The sequence below is a fragment of the Natrix helvetica genome (assembly GCF_964273705.1).
Source record: "Natrix helvetica genome assembly, chromosome: 13".
Lineage (NCBI taxonomy): Eukaryota > Metazoa > Chordata > Lepidosauria > Squamata > Natricidae > Natrix > Natrix helvetica.
This window is the reverse complement of record NC_138557.1, coordinates 2,429,119-2,445,301: the sequence shown is the minus strand read 5'-3', so window position 1 is coordinate 2,445,301 and position 16,183 is coordinate 2,429,119. Positions and strand designations below refer to the sequence as shown.

The window sequence follows — 16,183 nt, the reverse complement described above, 5'->3', positions numbered from 1 at the left end:
GGTGTGTAATTGCAGATGAAATTACATTGCTGGAATTTTTTAAAATTGGCTTTCTCTCCTCCAGAAAGTTCAGGAGAAGCTCAGCGCGTGGGAAAAACTGGACCAGAAAATGGGCTTAGATATCAGGTTAGTGAAAAATGGCACAGCCGTTCCAATAACCTCCCTCTTTGCTTCTTGGTTTGTTTGCTGAGTGCACGCAAATAGTCCTCGACATACGACCGCAACGTTTAGGTTGCTAGGTGAAACGTTTGCTCAGTGAATTTCGTCTCTCTTCAAGACCTTTCTTGGCACAGTTGTTAAGCAAACGGCTGCCGTCGTTAAGTTAGTGACACGGTTGTTAAGTGATTCGGGTTTCCTCGTTGACTCTGCTTGTTGGAAGGTCGCAAAGGGGATTATGTGACTCCAAGAACCGCCATAAGTACCAGTCAGTTTCCAAGCATCTGGCGGGCCACAACAGGAAGGAAGGAGGCGATATTTCCCAATTCCTCATATTCGTATTTGAACGGGGTGATTTTGCAGCGGGAGAGGAAGGGCGTAGAGCAGGGGTGTCCAAACTTGGCAACTTTAAGACTTGTGGACTTCAACTCCCAGAATTCCCCAGCCAAGTTTGGACACCCCTGGCGTAGAGGCTCTTATCGCTGCAGGTCATCAAGCTCTTCATTTAAGTCTGATGGCAAAGACGAGCAAGGCGTCTGATCGCGCAAGCAGAGCGACCTTCGTCCTTCCTTCCCCCAGAATGATGTTCCCCCAAATCTCTTTTTTATGAAGTAACGTGGAATTGCCATTTCTCTTTATTTCTTCTCATTTCTTTATTAAATTCGCTCACTGCCCGTCTTGTTAGAAGCTGACTCTCTATTTGTGAAAAGCAATCGGCCAAAAGCAATTGGCTTCCGACGAGCAAAGTCAAGGGGAGGGGAACAGGATACACTTAAGGGCCTCCTGCTTCACTTAAGAACGATCAATTCATTTAACAACGGCGGCATAGAAGAAATTGGGCCTGATTCGCTTAACAACACAGGCATTCCGATTCTAACAGACGTCGCAAATGGAGGTCTAATATTCCCCGTGTTCAGATTGCTGCCAGTCCTCGACTTACGACCGCCATTGAGCCCAAAACTTCTGTTGCTAAGCAGGACAGTTGTAAACAAGTCTTTGCCCTGCTTTATGACCTTTCTTGCCACAGTTGTTAAGTGAATCGTTGCAACTGATAAGCTAGGAACGTGTTCGTGAAGGGATTCTGACTCTGAGCAGGGGGCTGGACTAGAAGACCTCCAAGGTCCCTTCCAGATCTTGTTATACTGAATCTTGAGATCCATTCTCAAAATAAGTGGGAATTTCCCAATTTGTGAGAACAATTAACCACTGGAACAGCTTGCCACCTGAAGTTGTGGCTGCTCCATCAGTGGGGTTTTTAAAGATAAGGCCGGGCAGCCACTTGTTTGAGATGTCATCGGTTCTCCTGCTTGCGCAGGGGGCTGGACTAGAAGGCCTCCAAGGTCCCTTCCAGCTCCATTTGCATTTGATTGAGCCCAGTTCATGGCAATGCCAGGCCTTTGATTTCACTACCAGCGAGACGGATAGCGTCGCTTTGGACGGAAGAAGCAAGAAAGGAACTGGCTAATTGCACTTCCTTGCTTCCCCTGGTGGAAATTCACCCTCTAGTTTTTGCTGTCTTAAAGCGAAGGCAGCGCGAGGCTGTGAGAGAGCGCAATTATAGCAGTTTTCTTTCTGGGCGTCAAAGACGTTAAGTGCCGCATTCAGAGGTCGTCTCGAGTCGAAGCTCTCGGAATTCTGGTTTTTCTTTCTTCCTTTCTTCCTTTCTTCCTTCCGTCTCCGAACGGGGCGAAGAGAACTTGGTTAATGCACTTTTTTTGGGGGGGGGGAGGGGGTAGGCAATCATCCTTAATAAAACCAAGGCCCCGCTGCTAAAATGAAAGCCATTCCCTCTTACGATAGCTGCCTTAGCATTCTTCCCAGCGTGTGGAAATCACAGCAGTGGTGCTGGAATTACGATCGCATTTCCATTTGTACGAGTCGGTTTGACAATGCAACTCTGAGACGGGGAAACGGGCTCCTTCCTTCCCTCCCTCCCGCAAACCCCAATTTATGCCTTTAGCTATTGTGCTGGTTAAAGCGCCCCCCCTCCCTAAAAGGGGTAAAAAGCAGAATCCCCCCCCTCCCCATAATCTTTTCCTTTAAAAGGTTTGTTTGGATTTTCGTTCCTCGCGTAGGTTTTCAAAAACTTGAGGAAATAACTTCCTCAAGTTAGAATGCAGCACGTGGCTCAGGAAGTCTACTTTTCCCAGTGCTGTTGTAACTTTGAACAGCCACTAAATGAACTGTTGTAAGTCAAGGACTACTTCCTTCCCACGATGGAGGAGATGACCAGGTTTGAGCCTGAAGGCGAGCCCAAACGCACCATCATTTTGGAGTTTCCTTGCCCTAAATCCAACTCCCTTTGAGGTCCCGATGCCAATTTGCCTTGACCACTAAAGGTTAACAGAGTAGCAGTTGGAAGCGACCTTGGAGGTCTTCTAGTCCAACCCCCTGCTTAGGCAGGAAACCCTACACCACTTCAGACAAATAGCTATCCAACATTTTCTTAAAGACTTCCAGTGTTGGGGCATTCACAACTTCTGGAGGCAATTTCTGTTCCACTGATGAATTGTTCTGACTGTCAGGAAATTTCTCCTTATTTCTAAGTTGCTTCTCTCCTTGATTAGTTTCCACCCATTGCTTCTTGATTTACTTATAATGTACATTAAAATGACACTTAATGTACACAAGGAAGAAGTGCATGTAGAATCTATTTAGTCTGAAGGCCAGGCACAACATGAACGCTTTACTATAAAGTTCAGATCCTTGTATACAGGTGGTGTGAAATAAACTTGTGTATAGGTAGTGCTTTTGAACTCTATCCTGCTTCCTGATGTCTTGAACCCGACACACAGTTCTTTCCATTCTGGGTGCTGAGATGCCTTTTCTATGCCACTTGTCCAATCTGCCTTTGTCCTTCCTGTTGTGGCCTGCCAGTGGAGTTGGCAGCAGATTCGGACAGTGAGGAGGTTGGGGAGGAAGATGGGCCAGTCCTGGAGTCTGGGGAAGACTCGGATGATAACTGGCATATGCCAGTTATCAGCTGCCTTCAGAGTCAGAGATCAGTGAGGCAGACAAACAGCTGGAGCCTGTTCCCAGTGTGTGTATGCGCAGAGTTGCCAGACGAAGGGAACAGCTAAAGAACAGGGGTCAACCTGGGAGTAAGGCCACAGGTGGACGATGAATGGCCCCTCCCAGAGGAAATAAAAGAGGAGCGAAAGGGGAGTGGAGTTTGCAGGAGACCATTAGTTCGCTTCATTGGTTCGGGACTCTCCGAGGCTCCAAGTTCTGCAGATCTCAGTCTGGCAGCTCTCCAAACCAGAGAAGGTCTGTGAGTGTAAATCCTCCCTTGCTGGATGTGAATGAGCAGAATTCACAGTCCATTAATAAAAGGGTTTTTTGCCGCTAACCATTGATCTGATCTGGGACAGTTTTAATTTGCAAGCTTTCGTTTGCCAAAATTAACCTCTTAAAGTTTAAGCCTCTCCGGGGCTAGCTAAAAACACTGCTTCAAAATAGTGGTTTATGGAGCGTGCTTCTGAGCATTTTAAAACGTAATTTTTATGAGCTTTGGAGAGGAGGTATAGGACCATACTTCAGAGTTTCTAGCTCTTTGTGTTGCAACTAATCCATTGTGATTTGCGGGTCTGGTGAGATGTTTTTTTTTTTTTTGCAGATGTTCATTACGAACCAAACACAGATTAAATTGTTTTAAGCCTTCAGTCTACCTGTGAGGAATAATATTAAAAACCAGCCTGCTTGTCTTTTCATACTCTATTTAAAAAAAAAACAAATTATTATTATTTAGAAGAAATAATGTGGCTTCGCGTTCCTTGTGCTTTGATGGAGAATTGTGTACCATGCATTAATTAATAGCGATTTCTGTTTTAGTTCTTCTTTTGAAACACCTCCAAAAGTTTGGTGGCATAAAAGGGAGAAGGACCGTATCCCTGTGTGCCTATTCTTCCTTTTGTGTCCTTTTGCATCCATTTAGGAGTTATATAGAGGGATGCGGTGGCTCATTGGCTAAGATGCTGTGCTGGTCGATCAGAAAGGTCGGCAGTTCGAATCCCTAGCGTGGGATTTGACTTGTCCCAGCTTCTGCCAACCTAGCAATTCGAAAGCATGTAAAAAATGCAAGTAGACAAATAGGAACCACTTTTGATGGGAAGAGAACAGCGTTCCGTGCGCCTTCGGTATTTAGTCATGCCGGCCACATGACCACGGAGACGTCTTCGGACAGCGCTGGCTCTTCGGCTTTGAAACGGAGATGAGCACCGCCCCCTAGAGTCGGGAACGAGTAGCACCGATGTGCGAGGGGAAGCTTTACCTGCACCTGAGCAAACCGCTATCCAATTATCCAGGCTCCTTGGGGATCATTGTTCCTTAATAGCCAGTTTGCTGACTTCGCTGGCAGAGCAATCTGGACATCACTTGTGCTGGGGATCAGAGGGAGGCCTCTCATGGACAAACATTGTCAAGCTAGTGGGTTTCTGGAGAATTGCCTCTTTTGAATGGAGGGCGAGGTGGTTTGCCAGCTCATCTAAAACCTGGCACCGAAGGATGCCAGCTCTGCTGTTCAGCAGTTGGTCTGCCCATCAAACCAGTCATTAAAAGAAAAACGAACGTTTTCTGGGGGAAAAGGATGCAACCGTCTCCTCCGGGTTCAGCTTCCAAGCTTAAGTGATGTGAGATGGAAAGCGTTTTGCTGTCGTGGTTCGTTTCATTCACCGCAGAGCGAAGTTAATTAGCGATATCATGGGCGAATAGCGAAATTGGCCTGCCCCAACGAGAGGAGGCCCGTTTACGCAGGAAGCTCTTCAGACATTAGGATTAACAACTTTCAGAGTCCTCATTTCTTTGCTTCTTCAATAGTAAACAGGTTCAACAGATTAACAATTAGATAGGACCTTGTAGGTCATCTAGTCCAACCCCCCTGCCCAAGCAGGAGACCCTACTACACCATTTCTGAGAAATGGGCAGTCCAGCCTCTTCTTGAAAGCCTCCAGGGAAGAAGCTCCCACAACTTCTGAAGGCAACTTCTGCTCCATGGGTTGATTGTTCTCACAGAAAATTTCTCCTTATTTTCAGGTTGAATCTCTCCTTGGTCAGTTTCCATCTGTTATTCCTTGTCTGGGGTGCTTTGGAAAATAGCTTGACACCTGCCCCCCCCCCCCCCCGTAGCAAATAAGATTTTTAAAAAGGTAAATAAGGGAAGTGGAGGTTGCAGTTGAACCTAAAAATATTTACAAGCACTGGGTTTGTTTCAATAGAGTATTGAAACCAAGGTCGACTCCCTTTATGTCTGAGTTTATTGTCTGTAAGCCCCCCAGAGTCACTGAGAGGTCATGTAAATCGAATGAATGAATGAATGAATGAATGAATGAATATGTCTGTCAGTCTGTCTATCATCCATCCATCCATATCTAGCATATCTATCTCTATCTATCTATCTATCTATCTATCTATCTATCTATCTATCTATCTATCATCTATCTATCTATCTATCTATCTATCTATCTATCTATCTATCTATCTCTCACCTATCATCTTTCTCCCCCCCTCTATCTATCTATCTATCTATCTATCTATCTATCTATCTATCTATCTATCTATCTATCTATCTATCTATCCTATCATCTCTCTCTCTCTCTCTCTCATCTATCTATCTCATCTATCATCTCTATCTCTTTCTCTCGTCTCACCTCTCTTTCTGCCCCCCCCCCAAAACCCTGAAATATAAAATAGAGAAGAGATAGTCAAATTACCTCCTATGATTTTAGGACAGGCAAGATTGACCGTATATATATATATAAAAAAATAATTCAAGAGGTTGAAGACTTAAAAGCAACCTAGGCCATATTTGTTTTCTGTTTCTTCAAAAACGATCCCCTTAAAAATGACTTGGAGGACAAGAACCTGGTCCCTCTCCCCTCCCCTCCCCCAGCTACCGCACTGGGGGGGGGGGAAATCTAGCTTTATTTGCTTCTCTTCTTGAGAACCAGGTAGGAACGGGCGCGATGTAAGTAGTGATATTCTTTTGTTTAATTTAATTGCTCGGAAGACCGGTTTTTAAGCTTCCATATTTACGCTCTAGCCACTTTGTGGTCCGGTTGGCTAGCTCTGGCTGTTTTCTGCATAAATACAAATAGATATACGAGTTCTCACAAGTTTAAACACAGATGGTGGCTGCCTTTCCATTGAATTTCATCGTTTAATGGAGCAGAGAAAGGCACCTATCCGGATGGGTAGCGGGCGAGAACTTTGAAGCTTGCATATTTTGTCAACTGGAGTTGGCTTAGTAGAAGCATTTAAGTTATTTTTTTTTTGCTCACAGCCAGGGAGACATCTGGATGGGCATTTCCCAGCATGGCCTCCTCCTGTTAGGTTGGACCAGCTCCCATGCTGCACAGCTTAGAAACTTGTATTAGTGGTTTTCCACTGGGCAGCATCCAAAGCAGGCGATGGCTGGCAAAAGGTCTACATTGATCGAAGTGGCAGGGTTCAGTCGATCAGAATAGAGCGGGAAGGCACCCGGGAGATCTTCTAGTCCAGCCCCCTGCTCAAGCAGGAGACCCTGGACCATTTCAGACAAATGGCTGCCCAGTCTCTTCTTAAAAACCTCCAGTGATGAAGCCCCCACAACTTCTGGAGACAAGCTGATTAATTGACCTCACTGTTAGGAAGTTTCTCCTTAATTCCAGATAGGTTCTCTCCTTGATTAGTTCCATCCACCCATCCATCTATCAGAATAGAGCTGGAAGGGACCTTGGAAGTCTTCTAGTCCAACCCTCTGCTCAAGCAGGAGACCCTATGCCCTTTTAGACAAACGACTATCCAATCTCTTCTTAAAAACCTCCAGTGATGAAGCCCCCCACAGCTTCTGAAGGCAACTTCTGTTCCACTGGTTGATTGTCCTCACCGTCAGGAAGTTTCTCCTGAGTTCCAAGTTGCTTCTCTCCTTGATCAGTTTCCATTCATTTTGTCCCTCCCTCCCCCTGGTCTTTTGGAAACTAAAACCTCCTTCTCCCTGTCTCCTCCAGTGTCTTGTACCCTTTTCTCCAAGCCTCGCTTGGCTTCTCGGCAGGATCGCTTCAAGATCCTTTTGTGTGGGTTTTTGTCCCTTGCGTTTCACACCCTTGTTTCCTGGGTGACTTTTAAGAAGCTTATCCGAAGAGGGCAGACGGTGCCAGCTTCTCTCCTCTCGAAGACGGTGCCCTCTGGAAGCAGCTCCAGGGCTCCCCATAGCTCTCCCTTCCGTAGAAGGATTGCGATGATCCCTTTTTTCCTGCCCGAACAATAAGCTTTGTATCCGTTCGTATGGAAATGAGGCCCCCGTTTGTTTCTTTCGGAAGCGCGCTCCGCTATCTGGAATGCCTCCATTTACAGACAATTCTTGCCAAATTAATTTTATTTAATTATCTCCTAAGGCTAAGCTTGAATACATTTGCGTTGAATTCACCACTTCTCTCTCTTCTCATGAACGGAATGGAGTTAATATCCTTGTTAAAATCTGATTAAAACTAAAATTGAGTTTTTTGAAGTCTGATTATCCCATGAAATGGAATTTTTAAACCTAATTACAAACGGATTTGCATACATTTTTTCCCCCTCCACGCTACTGGAAATGAGAGGGGGGGGAAATAAATTTATTAATGAAATCCTCTCCACTGTCTCCTTTGGGGTATAATGTGATTGCAGGAGGATGGGGTGCAGGGGACAAGTAATGTGTCTGCATCTAATGTACATATTTTTTTTCCCCTCTTCACAAAGAGTCTTGACCCAGCCTAATTTTTAAAATGGCAATTAATAGAATTTTCACAGACTTCGGTTAAACCTGACTGGCATTCATCCTTCCAGATCTTTTACACCTATTGGAGATGGACTTACATAGGTACTCCCTGACTTACGACCACAATCGAGCTGCAAATTTACGTTGCTAAGTGACACATCTGCGAAGTGAGTTTTGCCAGCTAAAAACGGGCGTTGAAGGATGCCAGCTCTGCTTAACAACCTTCCCCGCCACGGTTGTTAAGTGAATCACTGCCGTTTTTAAATTGGTAACACGGTTGTTAAGTGCACCTGGGCTCCCCCTGGCCCTTTGCTTGTCAGAAGGTCGCCAAAGGCTGCAACCCATCATAAATACGAGTCAGTATTTATACAAGCGTCTGAATTCTGACCAGGTGACCATGGAGATGCTGCAGTTGTTAGTGTGAAGAACGGTTAGCAGATACTTTTTTTTCAGTGCACTTGTGACTCTGAACTGTTTGTAAGTTGAGGACTACCTGTACCAACCTGTCACTCTTAGTATATCCAGTCTTGGCTTGTTAAAGAAGCACGGGGGTTGAGTTGACCCACCGTTCTGAGCAGTGAACTATGGTTTGCGAATCAGTGGTTTAGTTCACGCAGCAGGCTGAGCTAACACCAAGCAAAAAGGCAGAATAGGCTTTGACCGGATGAACGGACTCAAATTTGCATTGCATCTGGCATCTTCTATGAACAAAACCTTTGAATGAAGAGACTCTGTGACCTACAGAGGAGGCATTTGGAGTCCTTGGTGCTCTCTGAGCTTGGTGGCTTTCTTGCTGACATTTCATGACCCCACTAGGTAACATCATCAGTGCTGGAATGGAGTGGAATTGAAGAGGAGGAGGAGGAGAGACTTTGGGGTCCTTGGTGCTCTCTGAGCTTGGTGGTTTCATGACCCAACTACGGTAGGTAACATCATCCATGCTATGTTGATGAACCCCACTCCCTTCTAGCACTGACGGTGTTACCTAGTTGGGTAATGAAATGTCTGCAAGAAAACAGCCAAGCTCAGAGAGCACCAAGGAGCCCACAGCCCTCCTCCTCTCTGCAACTCCCACTCCCTTCTAGCACTGATGATGTTACCTAGTTGGGTTATGAAACATCAGCAGGAAAAACCACCAAGCTCAGCACAAAGGACAGCACCTTTGGGTAGGATGTCTTAAAGGATGAAATGCATATTACATATTTTAGGTTTAATGCACCAATGCAATTTTGCACAAGCCAGGGATGTCTCTCTAATTACCTTAAAGTTGTAATATTATTCTGTTCCACCTACATATTACTCATTTAGTCCCTTAATTCATAACGTCAGACAAAGTGTTGCAAACTTCCTTTAGGCATCATATTTCTTCCAGCAAGGTCTAAAAGCAGTTTTTATCTTTGGTCTGGTTTGTCTGTGGTTTTGTCTTGGCTTCCATTTCTTGTGTACATGTGAGAATTGGGCCCAAGAAATGATAAATAAATTGAAAAAAAAAAAAAAACCAAGCCAGTTGCCCTAACTGAGAAAGCTATATTTTGTTCCATTTCAGAAAATGTAGTTTACGCGTTAATTGCAATTGCCCTGCAGAAGTAGCTAAAATATGTAAGCTTGAGTTCAAAATTTTTCATTTCAAAGGGTAATTATGTTTGCTGTGAAAAAGCAATGAGTAATTTGTATCTTATTGATGAGCGTAATTATAGTAGCATGAAGTAGAGCCAACATTTATTACAACAATTCATTTTTTGACCTATCAGATGATGTCACACATGACTGTGCTTGATGAGTAATAAGAAGTGTAATATTCTACTTATATCTGTTTAGGTTGTAATGTCCTGTGAAGAATCAAATTATAATTGAGTTTTAATATAAAACATGGTTTTGTTTTCTTTTTTCAATCGTATTCAAGTCAGTTTCTTGTTTGTGCACTATATATCCTAGAAGAGGGAGAGAGGGAAGGAAGGAAGAGGGAAAGGAGGAGGAAAGAGGAAGGAAAAGAGAAGAAGGGAAGGAAGGAAGGACAGAGAGGGAAGGAGGAAGGAAAAAAAGAAGAGAGGAAAGGGGATGGAGGAGAGAAGGAAGGAAGAAGGAAAGAAAAGGAAGGAAGAGGGATGGAGAAAAGAAGGAAGGGGGAAGGAAAGAAAAGTCAGAGAAGAAGGGAGGGAGAGGGAGGGAGTAAGGAAAAGAGGAAGAAAGAAGAAAGGAAGGATGGATGGATGGAGGAAGGAAGGAAAAAGAATGGGAAATGATAATGAAGAAATGGAAGGAGGGAGAAAGGAAGGAAAAGAGGAAAGAAGAAAGGAAGGATGGATTGAGGACGGGGAAGGAAGGAAGAGGGAGAGGAGGAGGAAAAAGGAAGAGGAAGGAAGGAGGGAAGAGAGAGGAAAGGAGAAAGAAGGAAGGAAAGGATGAAGGAGAGGAGAAGGAAAAGTAAGAAGGCAGGAGGGAGAGGGAGGAAGGAAGGAAGGAAAAGAGGAAGAAAAGAAAGGATGGATGGATGAGGGAAGGAAGGAAAAAATGGGAAGGAAGGAAAAGTCAAAGAAGGAGGGAGGGAGACAGGAAGGAAAAGAGGAAAGAAAGGATGGATGAGGGAGGGAAGGAAAAGAGAATGGGAAGGAAGGAAGGAAGGAAGGAAAGGTCTTTCCTTGGAAGTCAAAGGTGGCACCTGGAGGACAGGTCCTCCTCCACCTGTGACTCTCACCTCTTTTTCTGCCTTGAGCTCTGAAGCTCCACACGGCCGGAGACATTAACAGTTGTGTCCTCCTTCAAGGGGAGCGTTCAGCCCTAGGAAACGATCGAGCCTTCCTTTCCAGGAGCCAGGCTTGTACTTATTTGAAGTTCAGAAAGCCTTTTCCTCCCCTGGCTAAACAGTTCAAAGAGGCCATCGCGCTAATCAGGAGACGCTTCCCGCACCCCTGGGGTGGCCACAGCGTTTTAATTGGATTTCGGGCTGCTTTGAAGCTCCTCTTAATCCTCCTTGAGCTACAGAAGAGGCAACGGCTGTAAATCTGACATTTCTTCATTTTGTTTACATGTGTCTAGGGAGGCGTAAAATTCATCCCCCCCCCTAAAAAAAAGTTATTAAGGTGAGTTTGCGGGAAGCTTCACGAGAAAGCGAGAATCAAGATGGAAGATTGCTCTCTGTATGTATGTATGCATGTGTCTGTCTGTCTGCCTCTCTCTTTCTCTCTCTGTCTGTCTGTGTGTGTGTGTGTGTGTGTTTGTGCGTGTATGTGTGGTGTTTAGGCAACCTGTATTGTGTTGTGAGCATCCAGTTTTGGTTGCCATGATATAAAAAAGATGTAGAGACTCTGGAAAGAGTGCAGAGAAGAGCAACAAAGAGGATTAGGGGACTGGAGGCTGAAACATATGAAGAACGGTTGCAGGAACTGAGCATGTCTAGTTTAATGAAAAGAGGGACTAGAGGAGACAGGATAGCAGTGTTCCAATATCTCAGGGGCTGCCCCAAAGAAGAGGGAGTCAAGCTATTCTCCAAAGCACCTGAGAGCAGGACAAGAAGCGATGGGTGGAAACTAATCAAGGAGAGAAGCAACTTAGAACTGAGGAGAAATTTCCTGACAGTGAGAACAATCAATCAGTGGAACAGAAATTGCCTCCAGAAGTTGTGAATGCTCCAACACTGGAAGTGTTTAAGAAGATGTTGGATAGCTATTTGTCTGAAACGGTATAGAGTTTCCTGCCTAGGCAGGGGGTTGGACTAGAAGACCTCCAAGGTCCCTTCCAACTCTTGTTATCCTAAGATTATGTGTTGCCTTTAACCTAACCACCTGCTACAGAATGCTGAGCTGGTTAATCACCTGCCTTCAAGCAGACAGGTAGTCCTTGACTTAGCAACAATTTGTTTAGCAACCGTTCAAAATTACAACGGCACTGAGAAAGACTGACTTAAAACTGTTTTTCACAGTTACGACCATTGCAGCATCTTGGCAACTGACTTATACGTATGACGGTGGCAGTGTCCCCGTGTGTGTGTGTTTCAGTGATCGGTTTTTGCAACCTCCTTTCAATCTGGGTCAAAGCAGAAGCCTTTGAGTCACTTAACAGCTGAGGTCCACAAGCATTAAAATTCCCAAGTTGGGAGACCCTTCTTCTAGTCCCACGAAGCTCCAAAGACCCTCGCCAGATTCTGCCACCAGAATCTTGTCAGTAAAGCATGGAAATCAAGCTTGCAGATTGTTGATATTCTTGTACCTTTTGTTGAGCTGGCAATAACTGTTCTGACCGAGGATTCCCAAGAGCATGAAACGAACTCCTTGTTCCAACAAAAAACCCTTTTATTAATTTGCTGTGAATTCTGCTCGTTCACCTTCAGCAAAGTGTTTCAAGGGAGGATTTACAGTCAGAGACCTCATCTGGCTTGGAGAGCTGCCAGGCCGAGATCTGCAGAACTTGGCAAGGAGTCTCGGAGAGTCACGAACCAATGAAGCGAACTAATGGTCTCCTGCAAACTCCACTCCCCTTTTGCTCCTCTTTTATTCCCTCTGGGAGGGGTCATTCATTGTCCACCTGTGGCCTTACTCCCAGGTTGACCCCTGTTCTTTAGCTGTTCCCTTCGTCTGGCAACTGTGCATGCACTCACTGGGAACAGGCTCCAGCTGTTCTTCTGCCTCACTGATGTCTGACTCTGAAGGCAGTTGATAGCTGTCATACGGCCCTTGCCCCCTCTCTGCCTCCGACACAGAGCCCTCAACAGAGCCTTCCCCAGACTCCAGGACTGGCCCAGGTTCCTCCCCAACCTCCTCACTGTCCGAATCTGCTGCCAGCTCTGCTGGCCACTGGCAGGCCACAATAACTGGTACAACCAACAAACATCAGGGCCATACTTGTTAAAGGTATCACCATAACCCCCGCCATGCCCCTGTAGCTAAAACAGATAAGAGGGAGTTTAAAATGTTATCTAATTAATAAAAGGTCAGAGATTCCCCATTTAAGACAGCGATCTGTCTAATTGCTGCTGAGAGACACAGGAGATTTACAGTTTCAAATCGTCAGGAAAAGAATGCTTAAGGATTTACAGCAAGATCACATTGAGATTTAAAAATAAATTAATTAATCTACTCGAAACATGATTTACAGTATATTTGAGACCATGCTGAACAATAATGTAATATTCACTCCTGTAACCTGCTATCATCCAAAATTTGTCATTTTGAGATCTCTCTCTCTCTCTCTCTCTCTCTCCTATCTATATGTGTACTATGTCTCTTCTGTCTGTCTGTCTGTCTACAGTATCATATCATATCTATATATCATCTCCGATTGCTCTCTCTATTTCTGTATCATCTATCTGTCTGCCTGTCTATCTATCATCTATCTATCCGTCCATTCTATCCATCCATCCATCCGTCCATTCTATCTATCTACCTACCTACCTATCTATCTATCTATCTATCTATCTATCTATCTATCTATCTATCTATCTATCTATCTATCTATCTATCATCTATCTATCTATCATTAACCTCTATTTCCTTCCTTCCCCCCCTCCCTCCCTCCCTCCCTCCCTCCCTCCCTAACATCTACCTATCATCTATCTATCTATCTATCTATCTATCTATCTATCTATCTATCTATCTATCTATCTATCTACCTATCTATCATCTATCTATCTATCTTCTATCTATCATCTATCTATCATCTATCTATCTTATCTATCTATCTATCTATCTATCTATCTATCTATCTATCTATCTATCTATCTATCTATCATCTATCTATCTATCATTAACCTCTATTTCCTTCCTTCCCCCCCTCCCTCCCTCCCTCCCTCCCTCCCTAACATCTACCTATCATCTATCTATCTATCTATCTATCTATCTATCTATCTATCTATCTATCTATCTATCTATCTATCTATCTATCATCTATCTACCTATCTATCATCTATCTATCATCTATCTATCATCTATCTATCTATCTATCTATCTATCTATCTATCTATCTATCTATCTATCTATCTATCTATCTATCTATCTATCTTAAATTTCTCCTGGATTTTATGAAAATCTTCTTCAAGGTTACCTAGGTTACTATTTTTTTAAAAAAAAAAAACCACCCAACAGCCCTTCCTTCACTGTTTCCAATCTTCTTCTAGAGCTCCGATGCCTCTTTCCTATTTGCATTTGAAATTAAAATGCCGGTTGTTATCCCCAAAATAATTTATAGGTCCCAGTGAAAATAAAAAGTTCAGCCTTTTGCATAATTGCATCCCAGCCATTGATTTATAACGGTTGGGAGATTCTAGATTCAGATTTACGGTATCGTGACTGTGATTTTTTTTTAGGGGGAAGGTGGGGGCTGTTAAGACACCGGCATCAGCTGCCTCTTCTAAGTCCCTAGTTGGTATGCTGGTGAGCAGAGCCATCCATGCTGTGGGTGGCGTGGCTGAACAATCCAGAAATCCTCTCTCTCTCTTTTTTTTTTTAATGTACTACCCAAAGCCAAGATACCAGCTTCCTACGCCAAGAACTGCCCCTTAATTATGACTTTGATAGGGACAGTTATAAGGGAGAAAATCCCGAGTCTCTGGGGGAGAACTTCCTATTCTAAGAAGCAGAGATGCTTGGATAGAGCCGGCAGGTTGGCTGCCAAGGGCAGGTATTAAAAACCCCTGAATAGGGGAAGAAAGAGGCACCAGAGAACGGATTTACAGGTAGTCCTCAGCTTATGGCCAACATTAGGACCAGAATTTCCATCTCTAAACAAGACAGATTGGGAAGTGAGTCATTGATGAGCGTTATTTGCCGCAATTGTTCAGTGAACCACTGCAGCCGTTAAGCGAATCCGACTTCATCCATTGACTCTGCTTGTTGGAAGTCGACTGTGAAAGGTGCCAGTGCTGATAGCAATAGCACTTAGACTTATATACCGCTTTACAATGTTTTCCAGCCCACTCCAAGTGGTTTGCAGAGTCAGCTTCTTGCCCCCAACAATCTGGGTCCTCATTTTACCCACCTAGGAAGGATGGAAGGCTGAGTCAACCTGGAGCCGGTCAGGATTGAACTCCTGGCAGTCGGCAGAATTAGCCTGCAATATTGCATTCTAACCACTGCACTACCAGGAAGGAGAATGAGAAAGGGAATTAAGAGAGGAAGGAAGGAAGGCAGGAAGGAAGGAAGGACGGACAATAGCAAGAGCACAGTGTTTTCCAGCCCTCTCTAAGCAGTTTACAGAGTCAGCCTCTTACTCCCAGAAGTCTGGCTCCTCATTTTACGGACCTCAGAAGGATGGAAGGCTGAGTTAACCTGGAGCGGTTCAGGATCAAACTCCTGACAGTGAGAAGTGAGTTCGCCAGCAATACCGCATACTGACCACTGCGCTGTCACAGCTCTTAATAGCAATAGCCCTTTAAGCTCAAATTTAGCCCTTTAAGATCAAATTTAAGGAGCTTGTATTGTTGATTTTTCTTCATTGTGGGATCAACCATCCCACAAAACTTCCTCAAACAAACAGACAAACACAACCCATCGGTTTGGGTGGACCTGTTTTGTGTACACAGGATGTGTAGAGTTGTTGTCTCTCGCAGTGAAGAGATAATGCGTCTCACCCGTTTTCCGAGGCATCTAACGCGTGGCTGCAATTGCCTGCCCCCATTCATTATTGACGAATGCATCGTTATTTTCTGTAGCGAAGGCCAGAAATGTGTCTTTGTAAAAAAAAGCAGGATAACGTTGCCCTGGGTCGCCTTAGCTCCTGCTCACCTCTTGGTTCTGGGGGCTGCGTTGACACACAACGGCAGAGCAGTTGTGATTCATCCCTCTGGCTAAGATCCAGACAAATTGAGCCTTTATATAGATAGGATTGCCATGTCAAGAGTAGGAACTCTTCATCGCTTCATCTCCCACAATTTGTCCTTTGCACTGAATTAGCTGGGATTAATTTTTGTCCCACCAATGACAGCTTCTTCCCTTCCTCTCCCTCCCCATCGGGCTTCCTCACGCAATTGACTGAATTTGTGGGATGATCTCTTAATCGGTTGTATCCATCTACTCTTAACCACTACTGAGGATTCTTTCTGAAACAAAATCAGGAATATGTATCTGTTGAGCGCAATCTCACACTCAGTGCGAAGCAGGAGGAGATGCCTACTTCCATGTTAGGCCACTGGTGCTCTCTGAGCATGGTTGTTTTCTTGCAGGCATTTCATGACCCAGCTAGGTAACATCATCAGTGCTAGAAGGGAGTGGGGTTTGCTCTCTATAAATATATACTTGGCTTGCTCTGTCAGGATTGAGGAGGAGGGGACGGTTCTTGGTGGTCCTTGATTAGGCTGTGGTTTTA

At 44.5% G+C, this 16,183-nt stretch overlaps 1 protein-coding gene across 2 annotated transcripts in view; it reads left to right on the top strand.

The window, feature by feature from the left end:
• The window catches only part of MAD1L1 (mitotic arrest deficient 1 like 1), a 277,755-nt gene that overhangs the window by 11,405 nt on the left and 250,167 nt on the right, over positions 1–16,183 (top strand). For both annotated transcript variants that reach the window (XM_081965617.1, XM_081965618.1), the window contains exon 9: positions 65–126. In XM_081965617.1, the coding sequence (XP_081821743.1) occupies positions 65–126 (62 nt within the window). The remainder of the gene's footprint in view (positions 1–64; positions 127–16,183) is intronic.